A 22,397-nucleotide genomic window follows, 5' to 3' on the forward strand; every position below is an offset into this window, starting at 1 on the left:
CTTGCTTTATCGCTGCCAACACCTTGGAAAACCAGGGGGCTGGTTCGACTCTGCTATGTGAGAGGAAACCTTCAGGAGTGATTGTGTCCACCGCCCTAGTCATTTCCCCATTCCAGAGGTCAGCCAGAGTTTTGACAGAATTGCCTGCCAAGGCAACAGGAAAATCCCTAAAAGCCATCAGGAATCCATCTCGATCCTAAGCCTCCTGGGGCGGACCATCTTAATCAGTCCCCCACCCCTGTGGATGTTTGGAGTCCCAGCAAGTGTAAATGTTACCAGGTAGTGATCGGTCCATGACAACAGAACTGTGACAAGTTCCTCTACACTACAATTACTGTCATCCCATCTTACACAGAAAACAAAGTCCAAAGTGTGTCCTGCAGCATGAGTAGGGCAAGACCCATGGTTGTCATGGAGGCCATGAAGTCCTGAGCCACTCCTGACATGGCAGTCTCACTATGGATGTTGAAGTCTCCCAGCTGTACCCACAAAGCTATTTTTCTAATATGGTAAAACTGTGTCACACGAAATTAAGTTTGTCTTTATTTGTATTAATTTGCTTTTAATTACTGCATTTCAGTATTAACATCAAATCCATACAGAGTTTATGGCATGGTATAGTATGGTCCTAGAATAAGGTAGGCCTATTTTTAATAGTAACTCTCAAACTGGCACCCAAGGAGATTTGCCGATGCCAGATAATGGTAGTTTCTGGTTATTTTTAATAGTAACTTTCAAACAACCAGAAACTACATTTATCTGGCATTGACCAATACCCTTGGGTGCCTGTTAACTGAGAGTCGTCAACTGTATATTTAAGTTCAGAAGAATGGAAGCTTTATTCAATTTCCAGTCACATAATCACCTTATATTCCTTCTGCCTCATCACAGCCCTCAAATACCTTTACATATTCACAGAAACTACCAATAATATGGTGCAAATCAATTACATTATTTATTTCTATCCCGCTTTTGTGCTGAAAGCAGCAAACAACATATAAAAAGCAAAAATGTAAGATACAATAAAATAAACATCACCATCATAAACATAATCATATCTAATAAAAAATAAATTATAAAAATATTAAAAACCCACATTTATGCAATTAGCATCCAAACAAAAAATACAATTAAACATTCAATAGATTAAAATAGATTAAAAACTCAATCTAGAGTCAGTTCATTTAGGCTCTAGTCAGGTCCACTGCCAGAGGTCCATTTCAGTACAAACATTACAGCCGACGGAGCTGGCATTTATTCTCCTTCAGGGAAGCCCTGTTTCCACAGGAAAGTTTTAACTTGATTCCTGAACGCTTGCAAGGAGGGAGCCATTCTAACTTCTTTAAGAAGGGAGTTACAGAGCAGCGGGGCAACCACTGCAAAGGCCCCCTCTCTCGTTTCCACCAATCGCACTTGGGACAATGGTGAGACCAAGAATAGGGCCTCTCCTGATGACCTCAGGGCTTGTGTGGGTTCATAGGAGGAGATCCAAACAGTTAAGTTCAAAATAAGAATATCAGCATAAGGAATTTTGTTGCATGCTGCAAGCCACAGACCACCTATTACAATGCAATCTGAGCCCTGCCACGTGCACAATGGAGGACCTTCTTATTGCAACACCAGAGGCACTCCAAGTGGCCAGCTACTGGTCAAAGGACATTTAGTATAATGCCAAGTTTTAAAACTTTGTGTTTTTAAATGCATTACAACTGTACCCTCAGTTCACTTCTGACACAATAAATGAAAAATGAATTTTGTTATGAACTTCCTTGGATATTCCTGTCATGAAGGAATGATGTTGGACCGAAAAGCCCCACCTGAATTTGACACGACCAGTCATGCATGCAAAAATGGAAGAGCTTTAGCCTTCTGGAGCAGCAAATTTCTCTGAAAGTTGTAGGTATGCAACTTACTTCAGGTTGAGTATGAAACCCAAAGTTGTCTACATGGGTAGCTGACATAGTGACATCTTTGCTGTCCAGTAGTTCAATATACACAAACATTGCCTCGTGCACTTTGTGTATAAAATTATCTTCTAGCTGTGTGTAAAATCTGTATATGTAACATAAATGAATTTGAGGTTTGTACTTGGTCATATTTCCAAGATAGATTGTTGTGTATTTGGAAGTGTTTCATAATATGAAAGAAATGCAAATATAGAACACTTCTGCTCCCAAGCATTTTGGATATGGGATATTCAATCTTTATCTTGAATTGAAAAAGTACCAAATCATTTTACAAATGAATTTAAGCTACATTTAAAATTAAATGCTATTTAAAACATATCCATTAAAGATCAAGAAAAAAATAATGCAGCCCAATAAAAAAGCTCTTTCTTTATCAAATAGTAGTAATAATTAAGTTATTCTAATAAGCACCTGAACAGAAAGTTAATAAACTAAGGTAAGCATGAACATTTTACCATGCTCTGCATTTTTTGCTGCCATTTCCTATCCTTGCTCATTGAATCACTGAAAACATGAGAAAAAGAAAAGTTTGGTCCAGCTGTCATTGGGAATTTTTGCTGCTCTTTCTTGCACATTATAAAATCCAATATATCTGTATATAGGAAACACATGCAAGGAAAATTGCACTGCAGCTGGTCACTCTTCATTTACAGAATTTCATAAATGTGCATCTGTTTTATTTCTTAATTTTCCTCATTTAACAAACCTGACAGAATAGAGGAGCAAAGCAGGGGTGGTGGCATGCTAATGCAGTTAGCACATAGGTGAGAATGTTATGAGCTAATCATGTCCTAGTGGTGCGGTGCCTTCCATTAAAATCAGATGGTGTGAAGGAGACTGTTTTGCATCTTCATTACAAGCTTCACAATCTTATAAAAGGAACCACATTTTTGGAATGTATCATTTTCATGTCAGCACAAATTATATGAAAACAAGAAAACCAGGTTCTGGAGACTTAAACAAAGAGTGGGAAACGTTTGGTCCTCCAGATGTTTTGGACTGCAACTCATAACCCCTTACCATTTTGGCTGGAAATTCTGGTAGCTAAAATCCAAAACATCTAGAGGGCTAAAGGTTGCCCACCTCTGATACAAATTATGGTCCCCATTATTCTATTATTTCTGCACTCCTAAAATCTGTACAAGTTTCTTGAGGGTGTTTTTGTAATATACAATAGCCTCCTAGTAGCCCACTAACTACTGTGCGTAGGGAGATGTATGCACACCAATGTTTAAAGATTTGAATCTTGTCTTATAAAAATTTTGATACTTTGTCTTATTAAGTGCACCAAAAGCGAACAGAATATTTGTATGAGCCATGTTTGTTATCTCTCCTTATTTTACAAATACTTCACATCTAAATTAGCTGTGATTTTTTTTTCAACCTGAACCTTCCTCTCCCTGCTTCTAAAAAAATTGAACAGCAGGAGAACAATAGAAGGAAACAGGGATCACTTTGTAAATGTTTCCTGTTGCCTGCTGTGCTTAATGACTACATATCTACTTCCACTGCATTGAAACGGTGCTGACTTTGCCTGGATGTATTGTACTTTTGTTCAGATCATAAAGAATGGGGTTCCTGTTGGATCATACATCATGGCTCATTTCATGAATAAACAGTTGCTTTGACCTTGTACAGACAAGCTGGCCTCAAATAGCTAATCCAGGAAATAATCTTGTTTATCTGGGACTGCTACATATCACTAGGTTGTATTTACAGCTGGTATAGTTGTTATTGTTCTTTTAATGCAAAGCCAATAGCTAAAAGGGGGATTATTGCTACAGGTGCAATCCAGAGATAGTTTGGAAGAGGTGTTGCCATGAGTTATCCAGAGGTAGTTCACATAAGTGGAACTGAAGTGCTTACCATTTGCTTAGGCACTTCAAGAACAGAAGAGCCACCATTCCCAATGAGAGCAAAAGTATACCTACCTAGTCCAGCATTTTGGTTCTATCAGCAGTCAACTAAACTCATATCAGAAGACCATAAACTGGTCTAAATACCATAAAGGGACTAGCTGTCGTTCGATCATGCATTATAAGCAGGGTCAGCTCTGATTAAGACTTGGATAGAAGACCACAAATGAATAGCAGGTGCTGCTGGCCATATTTGAGATGACGGAATTAGCAAAACGACATCTGAGTATTTCTTGCCTAAACTAAACCCACTGAAATTAATGGGCTTGCCATTGATCAGCAGTTGAAATGAAGGCACATATATACACAAACAGAATGTGGAAATAGTTCAACATGCTGTCCCCTCCCTAAGTAAGACTCAGAAATATTTTTGGGGTTTTTTATTGCAGTAGCGAATGAAATAATTGCTATGAAATTAATAGCCTAAGCCATTAATAAAATCATTTGCACATGAAGTTAAGCATAACATTGGATTATGATTCAAATATTCAGTACAGCTATGTTTCACAGAAGCCAGCATAAAAAGTTCATAATGACTGACTGAATTCCCATATATTTCAGTATGAACTACATAAACCTAGTTTATTTTATTTTGTAGCTTTAAAAGTTAACTAATGTCTCTTGAACAGAGCTGCTGTTTTTTCTAGTAGTTTATGAACTGATTTACCAGAGATGAGGGAAGCATAAGTGGCACCATAACTTTAAAGTTGTATCTGCATTTGATTTAGAGGGCTATAGTAGTACTTTTTGTATATGTTAAATTGCCCTAAACATTTCCAATATTTTGAAAGTCCGGGCTTCATTGTTTCCTTTGTTTCTGGCTTTTAGATAGAATCAACATTTATTTCTGCTTATTTTTTGGTAGTCCCAATTTGTTTTGAAACAGATAGGCAATCTGCCTAAATTCAATAGAACTGCCTGTAGTGAAACATTCCCGGTGATAAAATGAAGAGTACAGGCAGATTATTACAGAAGTGTTGGTGAAAATAAGAATTAAAGTCAACTGTATGCTGATCTGTTTTAGTGAGCTTGATCAACTTCATCTTCGTAATAGGTGACATCTCATGGCCTGTATTGCTTGCTGAGCTATGTCATTTCTGCTGTGCTAGAAATGCTGTAACTGCAATATTATATGTCCTAGTAAACACACAAGCTCCAGCTGCATGCTGTGCTGGTAACATAGAGCTCAGATAAAGATTTCCACATATGCATTACATACAGAAAAACAGTTTTGTTTATGCACACTTTGTTGTTGTCTATATGACCCTGAAGTTCTATACTGGTGCTTGAAATAAACTTTATCTGTCTCAGCCAGTACTATGAGTAATTTGGACTGAAATGCTGAGTTCTGGCATATCCTTTGGCCAAAATTATTGTTTGTTGCCTGTTTGCCTTCCTGCGCAGTTTAAGGACTCATCCCAGCACCATGTCCTACGCAGAGAGATATAGTAACACTGTTTTTTTGAGTCCTACCCAACGGAAGAGCTCTTGCATAAACACAGGTAGCTAAAACTTATTTAGTTTTATTAACTGTGATAGATAGATAAATAAAACAGTAACATATGTGTATTTTTTAAAGGACTGCTCAGTACTTGTAACATATCCATGGGCATTTGTATTGTTGACCATAACACTCAAAGGCAAGAGTTGCAGTCAAAGCACAGCTGGAGGCTGCTCTGTGCTTGTGTGTGTGTACCTTTGTGTGTGGGGGGCATGTCTTTATTGTGTGACAAGTGTACATCACTCAACATGATGACACAAGTTTGTAGCCAAAAGTGCATGGGAATAAAATGACAGGAAAATCTTTGTCAATAAATTCCACTCATATTGTGCTAATTGTATATCCTATATTATATTATACAAGACAGAGTTACAATCTGTGCTATTTTAAGTAATATCGTAGTTTCAGCTATAGGCTTACAGCAGGAGTGTGAATTAAATACCCAGCAGCTACTAGTTATGCAGTTCCCAGCATTCCTCAATGGTTTGGGTTGCTGGGACCCGCAGTCCAACAATAACTTGAGGCCCACATGATTCCCACTCCTGGTTTGTGGTCATCTATCATTGTGGTACTATTGTGCCACTTCCTATTTTCAACATTACAATTTATGAATCTAAATAATATGTATTAAAATGTTCTTCTCCTTTTTTAGTAAAACAAAACAAAATTAAGGCAATGTTTGGATTTTTGCCTCTTGTCCTGACACTGAAAGTATAACTCCACCTGAGCGAGCTCCGCAGCAAACAATTTACTAACCAAATGAATAAATAAAATTCACTCTCCCCATGTATGAAAGGAAACATTATTTGATATATAGGTCACTGTTCTATTTTTCCATCCCATACTGTATCAAAGAAATAAAGATGGTGTGACTATCCTCTCCAAGTTTTACCTGACAATATAATTACCTTCTTTATTCTATTTTATTTTTAACCTGAGGGTTGTAGCACTGAATAATTTTCCATTCACTTGACATGCAGAGATAGAAGTGCAAAATAGCCTGAGGAGGAGATACAAATCAGAATACTCTCGCTAGGGCATGCTGGGACAGCAGGGTTCTGACTAGTTCATTTCCCTCACAACTTCTATCTGCACAACATTGTAGCTTAGCCATGCAGGAAACACAAAGGCACTGTAAACTTTTTGCCTCTCAAGACCATAAACAGACTAATCTGACTTTATCCTGTGATGTCGTTTGCAATGTTCCGCTTCGGTTTGTCTTGTCTTCATTAGGTGAGGTTTGTGAGCTGCTCAGTCTTCTTAGTTTCATTCCCCTTTATTTATTAAATTGTCCATAGATCCTGTGACCAAGGATTCAACCATTCATGGCTTGAATTTTTTAAAGAAAAATCCAAAAAGTAAACCTCGGTGTTGCCATTTTAAACATTTACTGCAACATTTACAATGTATAATGAGATTTGAGCATTCACAGATTCTGGAACAAAATCACAGTGGATACCAAGAGCCCACTATGTGTATATGTGCATAATAAAAGAAAATCTGTCACCTAAGAATCTGTCACCTAATTATCAAAGTGACTTACAACACTCTCTTTACACCATCTCTTCCATTTGCTATTAGAGCAATTGGGACTTTTAAGCAACATGCATTTTCTTGAATCTTGCATTCTGTTCACACCATCTATTAAGATTATTATATTTATTCAACTATAAATTGTAATACAAGGTCCCACTGAAATTTCTGAAGTTGCCATAAGCTAACAGTTTACTTGAAGAAACGCAAACACACAAGCAGAATATGAAGGAATAGTCCAAACCCACTGCCCCCTTCCAGAACAAGGCTTGTTACCAAGGAGAAAGTGGAATTAACACATGTAAGCATATGCTAACCTAGAGATTTAATTATTACTGGTAGCTTCATATTTTTGAAATAGCAAATCTATTTCCCCTAAAATAAGACATCCCCAGAAAATAAGACCTAGTAGAAGTTTTGCTGAATTGCTAAATATAAGGCTTCCCCCGAAAGTAAGACCTAGCAAAGGTTTTGTTTGGAAGCATGCCCGCCAAACAGAACACCAGAGCATGCAGGATCAGTAAATGTACGTACCATAGAGTGTTGTACATGGAAATAATGGTAGTAACAAGAAATTCTTGATAGGATTCAGTTTGTCTGGTTATGCTGGTTTGTGATGACAAATATTGTACAGTATATAATAAATGTTCTTTTTTTTTTTTTTTGTTCAACAATAAATGTGAATTCTTCTTCATGGAAAAATAAGACATCCCCTGAAAATAAGACCTAGAGCATCTTTAGGAGCAAAAATTAATATAAGACTCTATCTTATTTTCAGGGAAACACGGTAATACAGATATCCAAGATGGTGAGCCTCTATCTCCAAAATAAGTTCAGCACCCTGGACAGACCTTTTAAAGCTTGCATTAACACAGTGATTCCTAAACTTTAGTCCTCTAAATAGTTTGGACTTCAGCTCCCAGAAGCCTTAGCTGTTTTGGTCAATTTTAGGGGATTCTGGTAGCTAAAGTCCAAAACCTATATGACCAAAGTTTGAGAATCACTGGATTGTAATTTGTATATGACCAAAGTTTGAGAATCACTGGATTGTAATTTGAAGAGACTTCATCATCCAATAACATAGGCAGCTCTAGCAAATGGTGTGTCAGGAAAAGATATTGGGATTTTGTGCCTGCAGAGCTCATTTGAGTGCTTTACATGATTTAAGAAAACACTGATGCATTAACCCAAAAATTCTTAGCGGATGTGAAATAAAAGTTTGTATACAATGTATATTTCTGAGTATTGAATTTTAATAGGCAAGCTCTGCATGTTATTTATTTGTTCAGTCACTTCCAACTCTTCGTGACCTGATAGACCAGCCCACGTCAGAGCTCCCTAACCACGCCAGAGCTACCAATTGTTTTATGCAGTACTTACATAATGTTTTATATGCTTGCTCTTTTATATTGTTTCGTATTGTTACTCTTTTACATATTGTATTTGTTGGTGTGGTTGCGAATGATCTAGGCATTAATAAATGGAATGGAATCATGCATATTTCTTAGAGTTTTACTCTATCTTAAATGATAGCTACTATGTGAAAAAAGTCCTCATTTAGTCACAAAGAACAAAGTGCCATTTCTTCCCAGTATGTTTAGTATTTCCACATGGATTCTGAATTCTCTGTATCCTTCAAAAGACATAAATTCTTTCAGATCAGAATTCCACTATCTAGTCCAGAGAGAAAAATATTGTTGAGCATTCTGCCCTTGACCTTTGTTGATTTTCAGCAAAAAAATGACAGAACCATGTCTATATGAAAGATTGTAAGCAATTCCCTTTTTTTCTTTTACAGCTTGCCGACCAGGCTTTTACAAAGCGTCTGCTGGTAATGTCAAGTGTGCCAAATGCCCACCTCATAGTTCTACAAATGTGGAGGGCTCTACAAACTGCAAGTGTGAAAAGAATTATTTCCGATCTGAGAGAGACCCTCCGTCTATGGCTTGCACAAGTGAGTGGCCATATATTCATCAAAAATTATGCTTGTATTTCAGTCTCCTTTGTATATATGATCCACTGAAGTTTTCAAAGCAAAAGACTATATAAGAATATAATTATTTCAGGCATATTTATTTATTTATTTATTTATTTATTTACAGCATTTATATTCCCCGCTTAAGCAGTGCCTAATTTCTCTACTCACAGCACAGCTGTTTTCAAACTGAACGGGAGACAATAAGGTGCTTACTCCAACTCGGGCTTTGAACTGCCAACCTTCCGGTCGGCAGTGATCTATTGCTTCTGGTGATTAAACAGCTGTGCTAAAACCTTGCCCTATTGCATAAGCAAAGTGTGGCCTGTGGGGTCACATGAAGCTCCCTAAACCCAAAGACCAACACCAAGCCTCCAGAACCCTCCTTGCAAAGTTGAGAGACTTTGAATACTTGAAACCATTAATAATGCTTGCTGCACTTTAGCATGGAGGATCCCAAGCTTACTGCAGCAATCATATGTTTTACTCACTCGAGTCCTAGTTTAAAAACTTGTTTCTCACAAATGCTCCCACCCTCTTCTTCCATCCATTTCACTCACTCCAGTCCCAGCTGAAAACTTGCTCCCTCTTAGAAATACTCCAGTCCCCTTGTTTTTTTCACGTCACTCATTTCAGTCCTGGTTTACATTTACAATATTCCCACTCCTCCTAATATTTCATTCATTTTTCAGTTTGAAATCTTTTCCCTCCTGCCCTCCGCCCTCACTCCAGTTTTGACTTAAATTTAATTGCTACATAAATGACTGGATTTGGTTTTTCTAAGCTACAGGCCCTAAATATTTTCAGATTCCTGAATGCAGTGCCTGACATCACTGCAGTTTTCCATCCCTGCACTATAGTGAATAAAACTGCAAAACTGCAAAAGTCAAAACTGCAAATGTGGATGGACAACTGTATTACCAGATGCTTATTTAAATAGTTTATTTGCCTTAGCAGAATTAGAACAAACACTGATTGTCCTCTTTCCATTTAATTGCAGGACCACCTTCTGCTCCCAGAAATGTTATCTCTAATATTAATGAAACATCAGTCATCCTAGACTGGAGCTGGCCTTTGGACACCGGGGGCAGAAAGGATGTCACTTTTAACATTGTATGCAAGAAATGTGGAGGAGCCGCCTACCTGTGTGAACCCTGCAGTGCTAATGTAAGATTCCTTCCACGCCAGATTGGACTCACCAACACCACAGTGACTGTAGTTGACCTCCTGGCTCACACAAATTACACATTTGAGATAGATGCTGTTAATGGAGTGTCTGATTTGAGCATCTTCCCAAGACAATTTGCTGCAGTCAGCATTACAACAAATCAAGCTGGTGAGTACTGTTTTTCTGTTGTGCTTTCCAGCCTCCAGTCTCCAATTCCATCATCCCTTCATGCCATAACTTAGTTTTCCATTTACTTCTCAACATCTAGGTAATGAATGAAGAATGAAGAAAGAATGAAAAGATGTTTTTATTTTCCTCTCCATAGCTTGATGTAGTCCATGGTGTCTGGTACATACAAGCAGTGACACCTCTGCCTTATTTGTTGTCTAGCTCTTCCTCTAACCCTTCTCCTTAGTATCTAGTTTTATATTGATTATTTCATCAGAACTAGTCTGAGGGATCAACAACATTTGTGAGGCATTTGTATTCTGGAGGTGTCAATGCTTTGGTACCATTCTTTGCTGTCATGTTGGTCTACCTCTAAAGCAAGGGTCCTCAAACGTTTTAAATATATAATTTGAAAAAAACATGAATGCATTCCTATGCATACTGCACATATCTTATTTGTAGTGCAAAAAAGCATGAAAGAACGATACAATGTTTAAATTGAATAATTTTAACCAACATAAACTTACCAGCATTTCAATGGGAAGTGTGGGCCTGCTTTTGGCTAATGAGATAGTCATGTTAATTAGGATTGTTGTTATGTGCCTTCACGTTGTTTCAGCCTTAGGGTGACCTTAAGTCTAAAGTTGAGGGTAGGGGCTAGGTAAATGACATTTGGCCTGCAGGCCTTAGTTTGGGGACCCCTCCTCTAAAGATTCAGCAGAAACTTCAACAAGAAGAACACATATCTACTCAAATACTGCTGGGTGCTTGACAGTTGGATCATCCTCTTAATCTTGTATTGGTGCCTATAGTATCTAATAGTAGCATGCTTCTACTAGTACTTATCATGTGTTAGCTTGTTTCGAAACCAAATTCAAATGTAAGAGTGGCCTTTACAAATCTAATTGGTTTGGATCTAGAGTACTTTAAGGATCAACTTTTAGATATAATCTTATCTATATCTACCCTTTTGGATGAGCATTGGAGGCCCTATCTGTATCTACCTTTAATAGCCCAAAATGTTTTTGCATTTAACTTAGCATATGACTCAATCAGACTGTTGTATATATCATAATCCAGCTTTTACTACTATATATATATATATATATATATATATATATATATATATATATATATGCATGCTGTGGTTCATACTGTTTATAGGCACTTTATGAATCCTTCAAATAAAATGAAATGAAATGAAAGTCCAAGCTCCAAATTATGCAAAGTTACTCTTTTATAGCTACAAGGAAAGCTCTTTATTTCCATTTAAGGAAAAATATTAATATTTTTCAGTGAAAATGAACAGAATTAGATCTTCAGTTATCAGGCGGTTTTATTGTCAAGGGGTTTGGCAGAATCTCTGTTAGAATTAACTCCCACTACACAATCAACAGTGTCAAGTAACACTTTAGTGTGTTGCCACAGAAAGAATGTGTTTTATTAATAAAACCAGATTTTTAATGGAAAGGTCATTGTAGTAATCTCCAATATAAATTATGCCAGTCATGTAAGTCATTAATTTTGATTTAATAGAAATGAAGAAAATTAAGTGCTTTGATGTTAGACATATAAAAGAGTAACATTGGCATTACAAAGGTTTAATAATGTTATGTATTATATTTTCTACTCTCCATGTTTCCTGCTCTTGACACAAGTTCCAATCATAAGCAGCTTTATGAGATGAATATTGCTTTAAAGTTATGATTTTTCTATTTATAGTGTTCAGATGCCCTTCATGCCTGTGGGATTTGCTGCATTTTCTGTGCATGGGCAATGAATAAATGAAAGGGATCATTTTCATTTTGGAAAATGTAATATGGATTTAATAATGCTCTAGTAGTTGTACTATTATTTGTTCAAGACAAAAGCCAAGATCTAGTGGTATACTTCCTCTAGATCCCACTGTTTCTGCCAGAATCCGCAATTATGTCTTTTTCCTATAGCACCCTTAAAAACTTCCTTCAAAGGAAACCCTCGGAGCAGGTTTTTGATACTACTGAGAGTTTCACTATGAATGGAGGAGCGGGAGATGTCTCAACTCTTCTGACACTGATTGCAGATTTACAGCGTTGGATCTTGGTCCATATGTAAATTACTAAATTTCAATTTACTTTGGAACTTTTCCAAAATTTAGCAGTGATCTTTGGGTAAAACAGATGAATCTGCAACAGCTATTTCCTATGCTCCATTACATACAATTGTCTTCTTTCTCTGTAATGGAACGTAAATGCCTTCTTTGTTTTTTTGGGAAGGGATTTAACATTTGCTGCATTTCTGGGTTTGTTTAGATTTCTAACAAAGCCCTACATCGAGATTTGTAATAGAATAAGATCCTTAAAACAATAAGGCCTCATATGTACATTTTGACATTATGATTGTGAGCCCACTGTCTCTGTATAGCTTCTCTGTGTCTCACTGTTTATATGAATAGCTTACTAATTGGACAATTTTTGTAAGTGGTTCTAAACAAGGAAGAAGAGAAGAGATGGGAACAGAGGGAAATTATTATTGCTATAGCACTGTAGATGGTAATTATGGGGAATTCTGAGCACTCACTATTCTCCTGGCCTATCAATAAAGTGAGAAGTTATGAACACAGATGGGACATTTGTGATGTATCTCAAGCATTTGTTTTGCATTCAGTAGAAGTGCAGAACCCATAATAAAAGAAGAGAACAATAAAACCATTTCAGAACAAGGGCATCAGATTTTGGAGTTGCACTGTCTAGGGTTAACTCAGGTGTCCGTCTCAATGCAACCACATAAAAGAGGTTGCTTCTCTTCTCATTGTTATCAAATTTAAGTAGTGTGGGGAGTAATCTTGTTATTTTTTGGCATATTCTGACATTTCCTAGGCGACATAGAACAAAAATAAGTAAAAGGAACAGTGTTACTCAAGGTTTAACCAATTGCTTTATTCCCAGTTCCACACCTGCTTTTTCACACAGAGCTGATACCTTTTTCATTAAAAAAAACAAAACAAAAAAACTAGAATGCTACAATAGTTAGTGTTGGGTTTTCTTGACACAGGAGAGAATATTATGCTGTGCCTTCAGAAGCATGTATAGCTTTGGTGTCTAGCAGTTCACTTTTCCTATTGTCAGGAAAGAGGCTTACAAAGGCAGTTATCAGCCATGCTGAAGGAAACAAGATTTCATCTCGGCCCACAATAATATGTTCTCACACAGATGTTATCTAATAATACCAATCAACCCTGCTTAGGACGGGTCACTGATTGCCGCAAGAGAATTATATGAAATTCACATTCCCCGAAGGCAAGGTGCTAATTACAAATGTGTCATGGAGAGAGATGGACAGCTGTGCCACTCTAAAAAGCTGATGTGCAGAGTGATCTAATCTCTTCAGGCAGTGTTTGCTTAGTAACTAGGTTTTCAGATCAGGTTGTTGATAGATAATATTTTAATGTTCCATAATGAGATGTATTGAAGTTTATAGGTTTTGGGATCATTTGGTAAACTGTTGCCATTATTATAAATTGAGCAGTGGCATGAGTCCTCACTTGTGCAATATTATTATAGGAAACAAAATTCAGACTGGAAGCAAAGGGGAAGAAAGGGAAAGGATATGGTTTCTACCAACTTCCAGCAGCATATTCAATATCAATTGAAAATTACCAATGTAAATGTAATTTTCCAAATATGATATTTACATTTTGAAAACAACCAAAAGACAGGCTGAGAAAGGGAAGGTTCACAAAACAAATATGTAAACCATGTTCTGCCTTCCTGAAATAGATAAATAAAAAGCAATATACATTAAAATAAAATTAGAGATTCTTCATATTGTAATGTTATTTGATTTAAATGTGTGCCACCAAACATCTTCCTGAATAGTACAAAATTTCAGATACAGCCAGGAAAATACATTGCCTATAGGATTAAGTCTAATTAAAAGATCAAAGCTACAATGTCATCTTTCTAATGTGTTAATAGCCTTCAGATCAAATAAAAATGTTTAAGATAGTACTAAATAGTACTAAACACTCAGAAACCCAAAATATTTATGGAAAATGGAGTGCCACTCAAGGCAAAATATGCTATAATATATAAAATTACATTTGCTGTCAAAAAAAGCAAAGGATTTTTTTCTCACCCCGTGTTCTTTTACCTGGGATCACCCAGTGAAGCTTGATGCTAAGAGCTGTCTATTGTTTTCAGTATTCCCTAACCCTCTAAAGACTAAACCAGTAGAGATGTAGCTTGTCACTCAAACCTTGGCTCTCCAGGTGTTTTTGTCTTCAACTTCCAGAACCCCTGACAATAGAATATATCAGAATTGGAGTTGAGATTCCTTGTAGAATCAGTGGTGGAGAAACATGACATAGTTTGCTCTGATGTATTTAGTAGAACACTGCCAGTAGCTTGAGGGGGCCTCTTTTCAGACAGGACATAGGGGACAATTCTCTTGCCCTTGTAGTCTATCACCAAAACCTCTTTTCAGAGACTGTCAATGTTGGAAGAAGTAGCTGCTGCATGTTTGATCCCTTGTGGGTTCTTGCCGGCCAAATGAACACTCTTTATAGAATCATTAATGTTGGCAGACTCAGGGCTTCCACACAGAATTCACAGTCTCAATGCGAAATAGGTTACCAATTATGTCAGGTCGATGGATGAAAAGAAAGCAGACCAATTTCTGGAGAACATGTCTTTTAATAACTGCTTCTCACTATGGTTATATATTCTGTACAGTTCTTATTTAATTTACCTGGGAGCATGGATGCATATCCCATGGATGGCTTTCCTTCAGGCATCTGGTGGAGCTTTACAAAAACAGCATTTTGGACTAGGCTGGTCTTTGGTCTACTCTAGTTTTTTATTATTTCATATCCCTTATATGAATGTATTTTATGATACAAACAATTGTGAATACTTTTTCAGGATGATAAAATATAGCTTTTAGAATTGTTTCATTTAAAAACCTCTGGAAACCTGCATATCAAATTGTTTGATTTTATTGCTGTTTATTCCTTTGAAAGTATTTTATGAAATTTCAAACTATTTATAGAGTACCACAAAGATGAAACATTAATTGTTAAAATGTGAATTTTGTTCCCAGAGGTACATAGAACCTATTTTGGAGCAGATCTGTTTCATCTTGCATTTCCCAGCAACAGATACAAAAAGACATTTTTTACATATTCCATGTTTAAGCCGCCTTGAGTCCCCTTCGGGGAAGAGAAAGGAGAGAGATATATAGGGTAAAAAAAATTACTTCCAGTACTGACTTGTAGCTGCCTAGATTAACAGGTTCTAGTTTTGTGCAAGACTTTTATCATTACTAGCATTGTCAATCAATATTCCAGTTGTGTTTAGTAGCAACTTGAAAATGTTATACCAGATTGCATGAGATCACTTTCCCCTGTAAAACAATATAGACAATTAGGAAATCAAGAAACAGATGTAGAACTGTTGTATCCTTTCATTTTGATTTTAGTGAAATTAGCTTCCCAATTGAAATTATAAAGTAACATAAAATGACTTCTTTCATTGCATACATACATTTAGAAAAACACCTTGTTAATATTATAGACACTAAAGTTTAAAACATGATGAAAGCTTACATCTGAGAAAGCCACAACAGCATCATGTGGTTTGTATGGTGGATATATTGCATAGTCTGTTACATTTCAAGTGGACTTGGCATACCCTTGATTTATCACACATGTTAAACATATGAGCAACATGTCTATTTCACTTACCTCATGTCTCTGTAAAAAAGAAACAGACAGACAAGACAACCGCACATGAAAAAGTGAACACGCCATAGATTGATTTTAATTTTAAATATAGTTATATCAGTAGAATCATTAACACCAGTTACAAAGATAACTGTTAGACAGAAGTATTTTTATCTCTGCAATTCAACTGAAAGAGAGCAGATGTAGTTTACTGTTCATTATTGCCTTTTTCATCTAAAATGTTTAACCCAGAGTTATGTACACTTCATTGTTTTTAGGCAAATTTTAGAGCAGTATTCAGATGCATAGTACATAATACCAACTTTAAAACTGAACACCAAACTTTGTATGTATGGTTTTGGAGCAAATTCACTCCTCCCAAAAATAAGAATGTATTCCTTATTTGCTGACCAGAACACCACTGATAGCTGACATGTGTGAAACTCTTCAAAATTGCAACATCTCTTGAATCTCATCAGCTCACTTCATGAAACAGAGAATGTCCAGTTGTCCAACTCTGTATAATAAATGAGGTGGAGTACTTAGAATGATAGAAACTGAAGATAGTTTTCTTTCTGTTTTCCTACATATCCTTTTGATGATGCCATTCTGTTATTTCTCTTTTTGATCATATCTGTACCTTTATTTTTTGTGTGAAAGCTCTATATTATTGTCTACATTTCTACATCAGATTTGAAGAAGATCAAGTAATCAATTTTAAACCCTATAGTCTTTTTGGATTTTTCACCTCGGGGAGCATCTATAGATTGAGCCTTTACCACAATAGACAGAGAAGAAGGATTTAGCTTCCCTTGTTCCCTTGATGATAAAATAGAAGAAAGAAAACTTCATTTCGTGCTGTAATCAAGTTTTCTTCCATCTCATGTTTCATTCTCCCAGACTGCAAATACAGTCAAAAACAACTGGAAAGTCTTCACAAATACATGCTCTCTATTCCCTACCTCCACTTCCATCACTTTGGCGTAACTCTGATTCTGTGGTGTGGGGCGCTGATCCCAGCCGTAGCCCTAGCCAAACGGGCACAAAATGGCCTCCCTGATGACACAACTTTGCAGGCGAAGTTGAGGTGGCCTAAGATGGCTTGGAGTTCCCTAAGGGTGATTTTCTTCCTGTGTATGGCCACGCGGACCAAGCCACCTAGCCGGGAGAGCTTATCCGCGGGCAGCCGCGACACCCCCCTGACGGAGTCTAGCTGAATGCCTAGGTAAGTGATGGTGGTGGCAGGCCCCTCCATTTTTTCCCCTTCTAGTGGGATGCCAAATACCTTGGCCATGGCTATGAATGACCTGAGGAGATGGGTACATTCATTACTGTCGCGCCCCCCTACAAAAGGAAAATCGTCGAGGTAGTGAGTGATGAATCTGGAATGGGCGAATGTCCTGGCCACCCATTCCAAAAAGGAACTAAAAGTCTCAAATGCTGCACAGCTGACTGCACAGCCCATGGGCATGGCTTTGTCGAAGTACCATTGATCTTGGAACTTGAAACCCAGCAAGTTGAAGTCCGCTGGGTTGACCGGGAGAAGTCTGAATGCTGACTGAATGTCGCATTTGGCCATAAGGGCGTGTGGTCCTTTTTCCCGTACTAAATTGACCGCCTGGTCAAACGAGGCATATTTTACTGAACAGAGTTCAGGAGGGATAGCATCGTTTACCGACAAGCCTTTTGGGTAAGATAAGTGGTGTATGAGTCGGTACTCGCCCGGTGCCTTCTTGGGCACCACTCCGAGGGGGGAAACTCTGAAATTCTCCATTGGTGGTGCTTGAAAAGGTCTGGCCACCCTGCCGGCCTCAAGCTCTTTGACAATTTTGTTACTGAGGACCTCGGGCATCTGGGTGGCAGATTTAAGATTGCCTGAGGTGAATGCAGTTCTGGGCCCTTCCGCCGGTATACGAAAACCTGAGGAAAAACCTTCTAATAAAAAATTGGCAGCTGCCTTGAGGGGGTAAGCTTTGAGCCAGGGAAGCATGGCAGTAAGACAAACCGGGGTAGAGGCCAGAGCAAAAACATCAAGAGGCATGTCACTTGGAATGTCCCGAGTTGCCTCCACTGGATGCGCCTCCTTCTTTTTTAAAGCCGGGCTGGGCGCCTGCCCGGCCCGAACGAAAGGGCTGTGAACTGCCAGCTTGTTTGTTGCATGTCATCTTGGTGTGGTTCCCTGTGCAGTATTCGCACATGTGATCAAAACGGCAGCACGCCTGCTGGCATTTTCCTAAGTTAAATTCCCAGCATACGGCCCGCCTGGCGTCCCTTCTGCCCCATGCGCAATCAGACCTCCCTGCCTCGAACTTGCTCTTGATGCTAGGCCCGACCTCCGTGAGCCATATGTCATGATTCTTGAGGTCCCATCTAACCCTGGCACTCTGGGAAGCTCTCTGCCTAAAAGCAGTATCATAAGCGATAGCTGCCGCTTCGCCTGCTAGCCTCCTAGCTTTGACGACATTTTTCTGATGGTTGGCGAGATGCCAAGCCCGGTCAGGGAAGGATGTAGCCACCACGCCTAAATATACAGAGAAACCGGCCATCCAGTTAACAAAGGTTTGCTCTGCTGGCCTGTCCTTATCACTTTTGCGGCACCTGCCCTTGGATGGGGGCTCCCTGCCTTCCTCACCCTCAGGTTGTATGAGAGAAAAAATGTCCACGTAGTAGCCTTTTAGTATTTTGCTGATGATGCGAGGTGAAAGGTGTGTCCCTGGGGGGTCTTCATTGTCCTGGAAGGGGCCTGGTAGCACCGGCTTGCGTTTTCCCCAAGTGCCACAGGGAGCCCCTGAGGCAGATGCTGTCTCCGTTCTGTCCCTAATGGCCCATTCAGGGAGTCCCGGCACAAGGGACGCTGTCCTCCAATAGTTATCTCTGTCAACTAGGTCAACCCGGGCATACTCACTCTCAGCGGAGTCACTGTCCGTCGCCTGCTGACAGCAACGCCTGGAAGACCTGCGTGTTTTCTTGCGAGCCCCACCGCTGCTATGAACCTCCCGCTCGACCGTAGCCAGTGACTCGTCGGCGCTGGATCCCGGGCTGGGCGAAGGTGTTATGGAAATCTCCCTGTCTCTCCTACGCCTTCTGCCCCTTAGCTCCTCTCTCGGTGGCGGTGTTGGTGTCCTCTCTGCCCTGCGATAAACCTTAGACTCGAGTTTGCCCATCCTGTCAACCAGGCGGGCGAGGTTCTGGGAGATACCTTCCAGAACCACAGCCTCTTGCTGCCCTGCCCGCTTGGCCGCCGCCTTGCGTGCCGGGTTTTTCCCGGCCACCTTCACCCCGGCTTCCTGGCCCGCTGTCGCCTGGCTCCTGGAAGACCTCATCCGGGTAGACGCCTTCTCCTTTCCCGCCGCCGCCTTTTCTCTGGGCGTTTTCCTTGGTGCCATTCTCCTGTGCAAAAATATAGGAAAAAACAACTTCTCCTTGAGGCAAGGTTGCCTGATATGGTGCGGTAGACCTTGGTGACATGGTCCCCCTGAGGGGGAAAGATGACCCATGTGAATTGTCATGGCGTGGAAGCCTGCCAGAAGGCCGCTGGCCTATAAGGGGGGGGGCGGCTCCGTGGGGTGGGTTTTTCAGCAGCGTGGAAGCCTAGAAAAAACACCGCTGGCTGAAGAACCAAGTTGGTGGCCGTGCGGTGTCGCTGAATACCCCACTCCGGCCCCCCCAGGCAGCCTGCTGGAAGCCTGAGAGCCGCCCCCCGGGTACAAGCAGCACGAGGCCTCAACCAATGGGAAGGCACTCGTCTTGCGCTTCGGTGGACCCGCCGGAAGCCCGGAAGCCAGCCCGCACGAGCGCCGCTGGCCTGATGGGGGAGGGGAGGCTCCGGGAGTGTGAGCTGTGGACCCGCCGGAAGCCCAAAAGCCAGCCCGCACAAGCGCCGTTGGCCTGATGGGTGGGCAGCTCCGGGAGTGTAAGCTGTGGGGCTGCACTGGTCTAAACCACCGGGTGGAAGGCCCTCATCCTGTGTTCTAGCGAAAGCCAGCCCCCCGCCGCCAACGAGGCGGAGAAGGGGAAGGGACGGAGTGCACCACGCCTGCTGGGCGCCGCTGCCGAGCCGAGCAGCTGGCTCCCCACCAAGGCGCATGGCCTGGTTCCCCCCCGACCCTGCGTCCTGGGCAGCAGCTGTGCCCAACCGGAGAGAAGCCTCCGAGTAGAAAGAGAGTCCCCTGTTCCGACGTGCCAACGGGGGAAAAGGGGGGGGAGGGGGGTCTTGAAGAAAGAGCAACATAAGCCAGCCACCTTTTTTTTATACATTTTTATTGGGTTTTACATTCATAATTCATAACAACACTACTTCCCTTTTTTCCAATATTTTTTCCCTCCCTACCACCCACACCCTCCCTCCTCAACCACAGTATGTTTATATTAATCTTGCAGATCCAGCCACAGGTAAAGTCTTTGTATTTTTTCTTTAATGTAATCGTTGGCTCCTCCATTTTTCACCCAGTTGAAGTAGTCTTTCCATCTGTTTGTAATGTTCTTTTGTTTATTCATCCTTGTTACTTGGTTAGTCATAATTCCTGTAATATCTAACAACACTTGATCATACAAATAATCATTCCAATTATTTAACGTCCATTTCGATTTGTCTCTCCATCCTCTAGCAATCACAGCATGTGCTGCTCTTATTGTTACTTTCAATAACTCTTGGCACTCAGTTTTTATACTTGGATGATCCAGCACTCCCCAAAGTAACAAATCATTATTAATTTGTATTGTTATCTGTAATAAGTCCTGGATTTTCCCTTGTATCATTAGCCAATTTTTTTTAATTCAGAACACTCCCACCACATATGCGAATAAGTGCCCTTTTCTTTATTACAATGCCAGCACTTTGAATTCTTCCCTTTTATCATATAAGACAGTTGTTCAGGAGTTCTATACCATCTTAATACCATCTTTTTTTCTAATTCATTATATTTTTCTGTTTTTATTTTATTTATGTTCCTAATTATTTCGTCTACTTCTTGTGTGCTTAATATTTTAACCCCATTCCATTTGTTACGTATTGCTCGGATCATAAATTCCTTATCTTCTACCATTAAATTGTATATTTTTGCCACTGTTCCTTTACTTGTTTTTTCTCTTGCATTTAACAATTTATCTACCTTCAGTTCTTCAGTGGGCTGTGCGCCCTCTTTTTTTACTTTTTCCCAGATCCCTCTTAATTTTAACCAATATTCTTTCTCCCCTTTTTCCAAAAGGTCTAGCCAGTTAATTATCCCTCCATCTTGTTTCCACATATCTTTTACCCTCCTTAATCCTTTTTCTTCTAAGGTATTTACCAACCTTTCAGGGAGTCCCATGCTCTTAATTGGGGTCTTTCCAGAAATTTTATTTGCCCATAGTTTTTGCCATTTTTGCCAACATTCAAACTCAATCTTTCTTGGACCTGTTAGTTTTTCTTTTATTTCTTTAATATCTCTAGTATATAGCCCATATTTTCCCCGCCCTTCATTTATTTCGTTCTCTACTTTTATCCATTTATCTTCTCCCTTTAAACTTATTTCTAGTAAAGATCTTAGTTGGAAGGCCTCATAATAGTTTTGTAGGTTTGGAAATCCCCATCCAAGTAATCTTCTTGGGGTATATTGAATCTTTTTCATTATTCTGTTTCTCTTTTTTCCATATATCCATTCTCTCAAGGTATTATCCCATTCTTTTATTTGTCTATAGTCTATTTTTATTGATAGGGTTTGGAACAGGTAAAGTAGTTTGGGTATTATGCACATTTTTAGTGCTAATATTTTTCGTGGGATACTTAATTGTTTATCTCCCCAGGCTTTTAATTTTTCCTGGATTTTTTTCCATATTGCCCCATAATTGGCTGCTTTTAACTTAGTTATTTCTTTTGTAATGGTTATACCTAAATATTTTATTTTATTTCTTATTATTTTTATGTCTCCCATTTTTGTCTGCAGCTCCTTCTGCTCCTTTTTCCCCATATTGTATATCATCATTTCTGATTTGCTCATATTCACTTTCAATCCTGAATACCTTTCAAAATCTTTTAATATTATTTGTATTTCATGAATAGCTTCTGCTGGGTTTTCCATTATTAGTAAAATATCGTCCGCATAAAGATTTATCTTCACCTCTTCGTTCCTAATTTGATATCCCTTTATCCTGCCGTTGTTTCTTATTCTATCTGCTAGAGGTTCCATTGCTAATGCAAATAGGAGCGGAGACAGAGGACAACCTTGTTTTACACCTCTTTCTGTTTTGAAATATTTTGTTAAGCCTTCATTTACTCTTATTCTTGCTCTTGAATTACTATATAACTCTTTTACTATTTTAATAAATGAAATGTCCAATCCGTAATTACCCATTAGTTGTAACAGATATTTGTGGTTTAGTGAATCAAAGGCTTTATAAATGTCTAACTTTAATAGTGCAAACTTTCTTTTTTTGTTATGATTAAGGATGTTTAATACATTTCTTATAGGGTGCGCAATATTCCTGCCT

General features: G+C 39.1%; 1 protein-coding gene across 3 annotated transcripts in view; it reads left to right on the forward strand.

The window, feature by feature from the left end:
- The window catches only part of LOC100567130 (ephrin type-A receptor 3), a 267,235-nt gene that overhangs the window by 177,608 nt on the left and 67,230 nt on the right, over positions 1–22,397 (forward strand). For all 3 annotated transcript variants that reach the window (XM_062974904.1, XM_062974905.1, XM_016992540.2), the window contains exons 4-5: positions 8,716–8,871; positions 9,893–10,228. In XM_062974904.1, the coding sequence (XP_062830974.1) occupies positions 8,716–8,871; positions 9,893–10,228 (492 nt within the window). The remainder of the gene's footprint in view (positions 1–8,715; positions 8,872–9,892; positions 10,229–22,397) is intronic.

This window comes from Anolis carolinensis, chromosome 3 (assembly GCF_035594765.1).
Source record: "Anolis carolinensis isolate JA03-04 chromosome 3, rAnoCar3.1.pri, whole genome shotgun sequence".
NCBI lineage: Eukaryota > Metazoa > Chordata > Lepidosauria > Squamata > Dactyloidae > Anolis > Anolis carolinensis.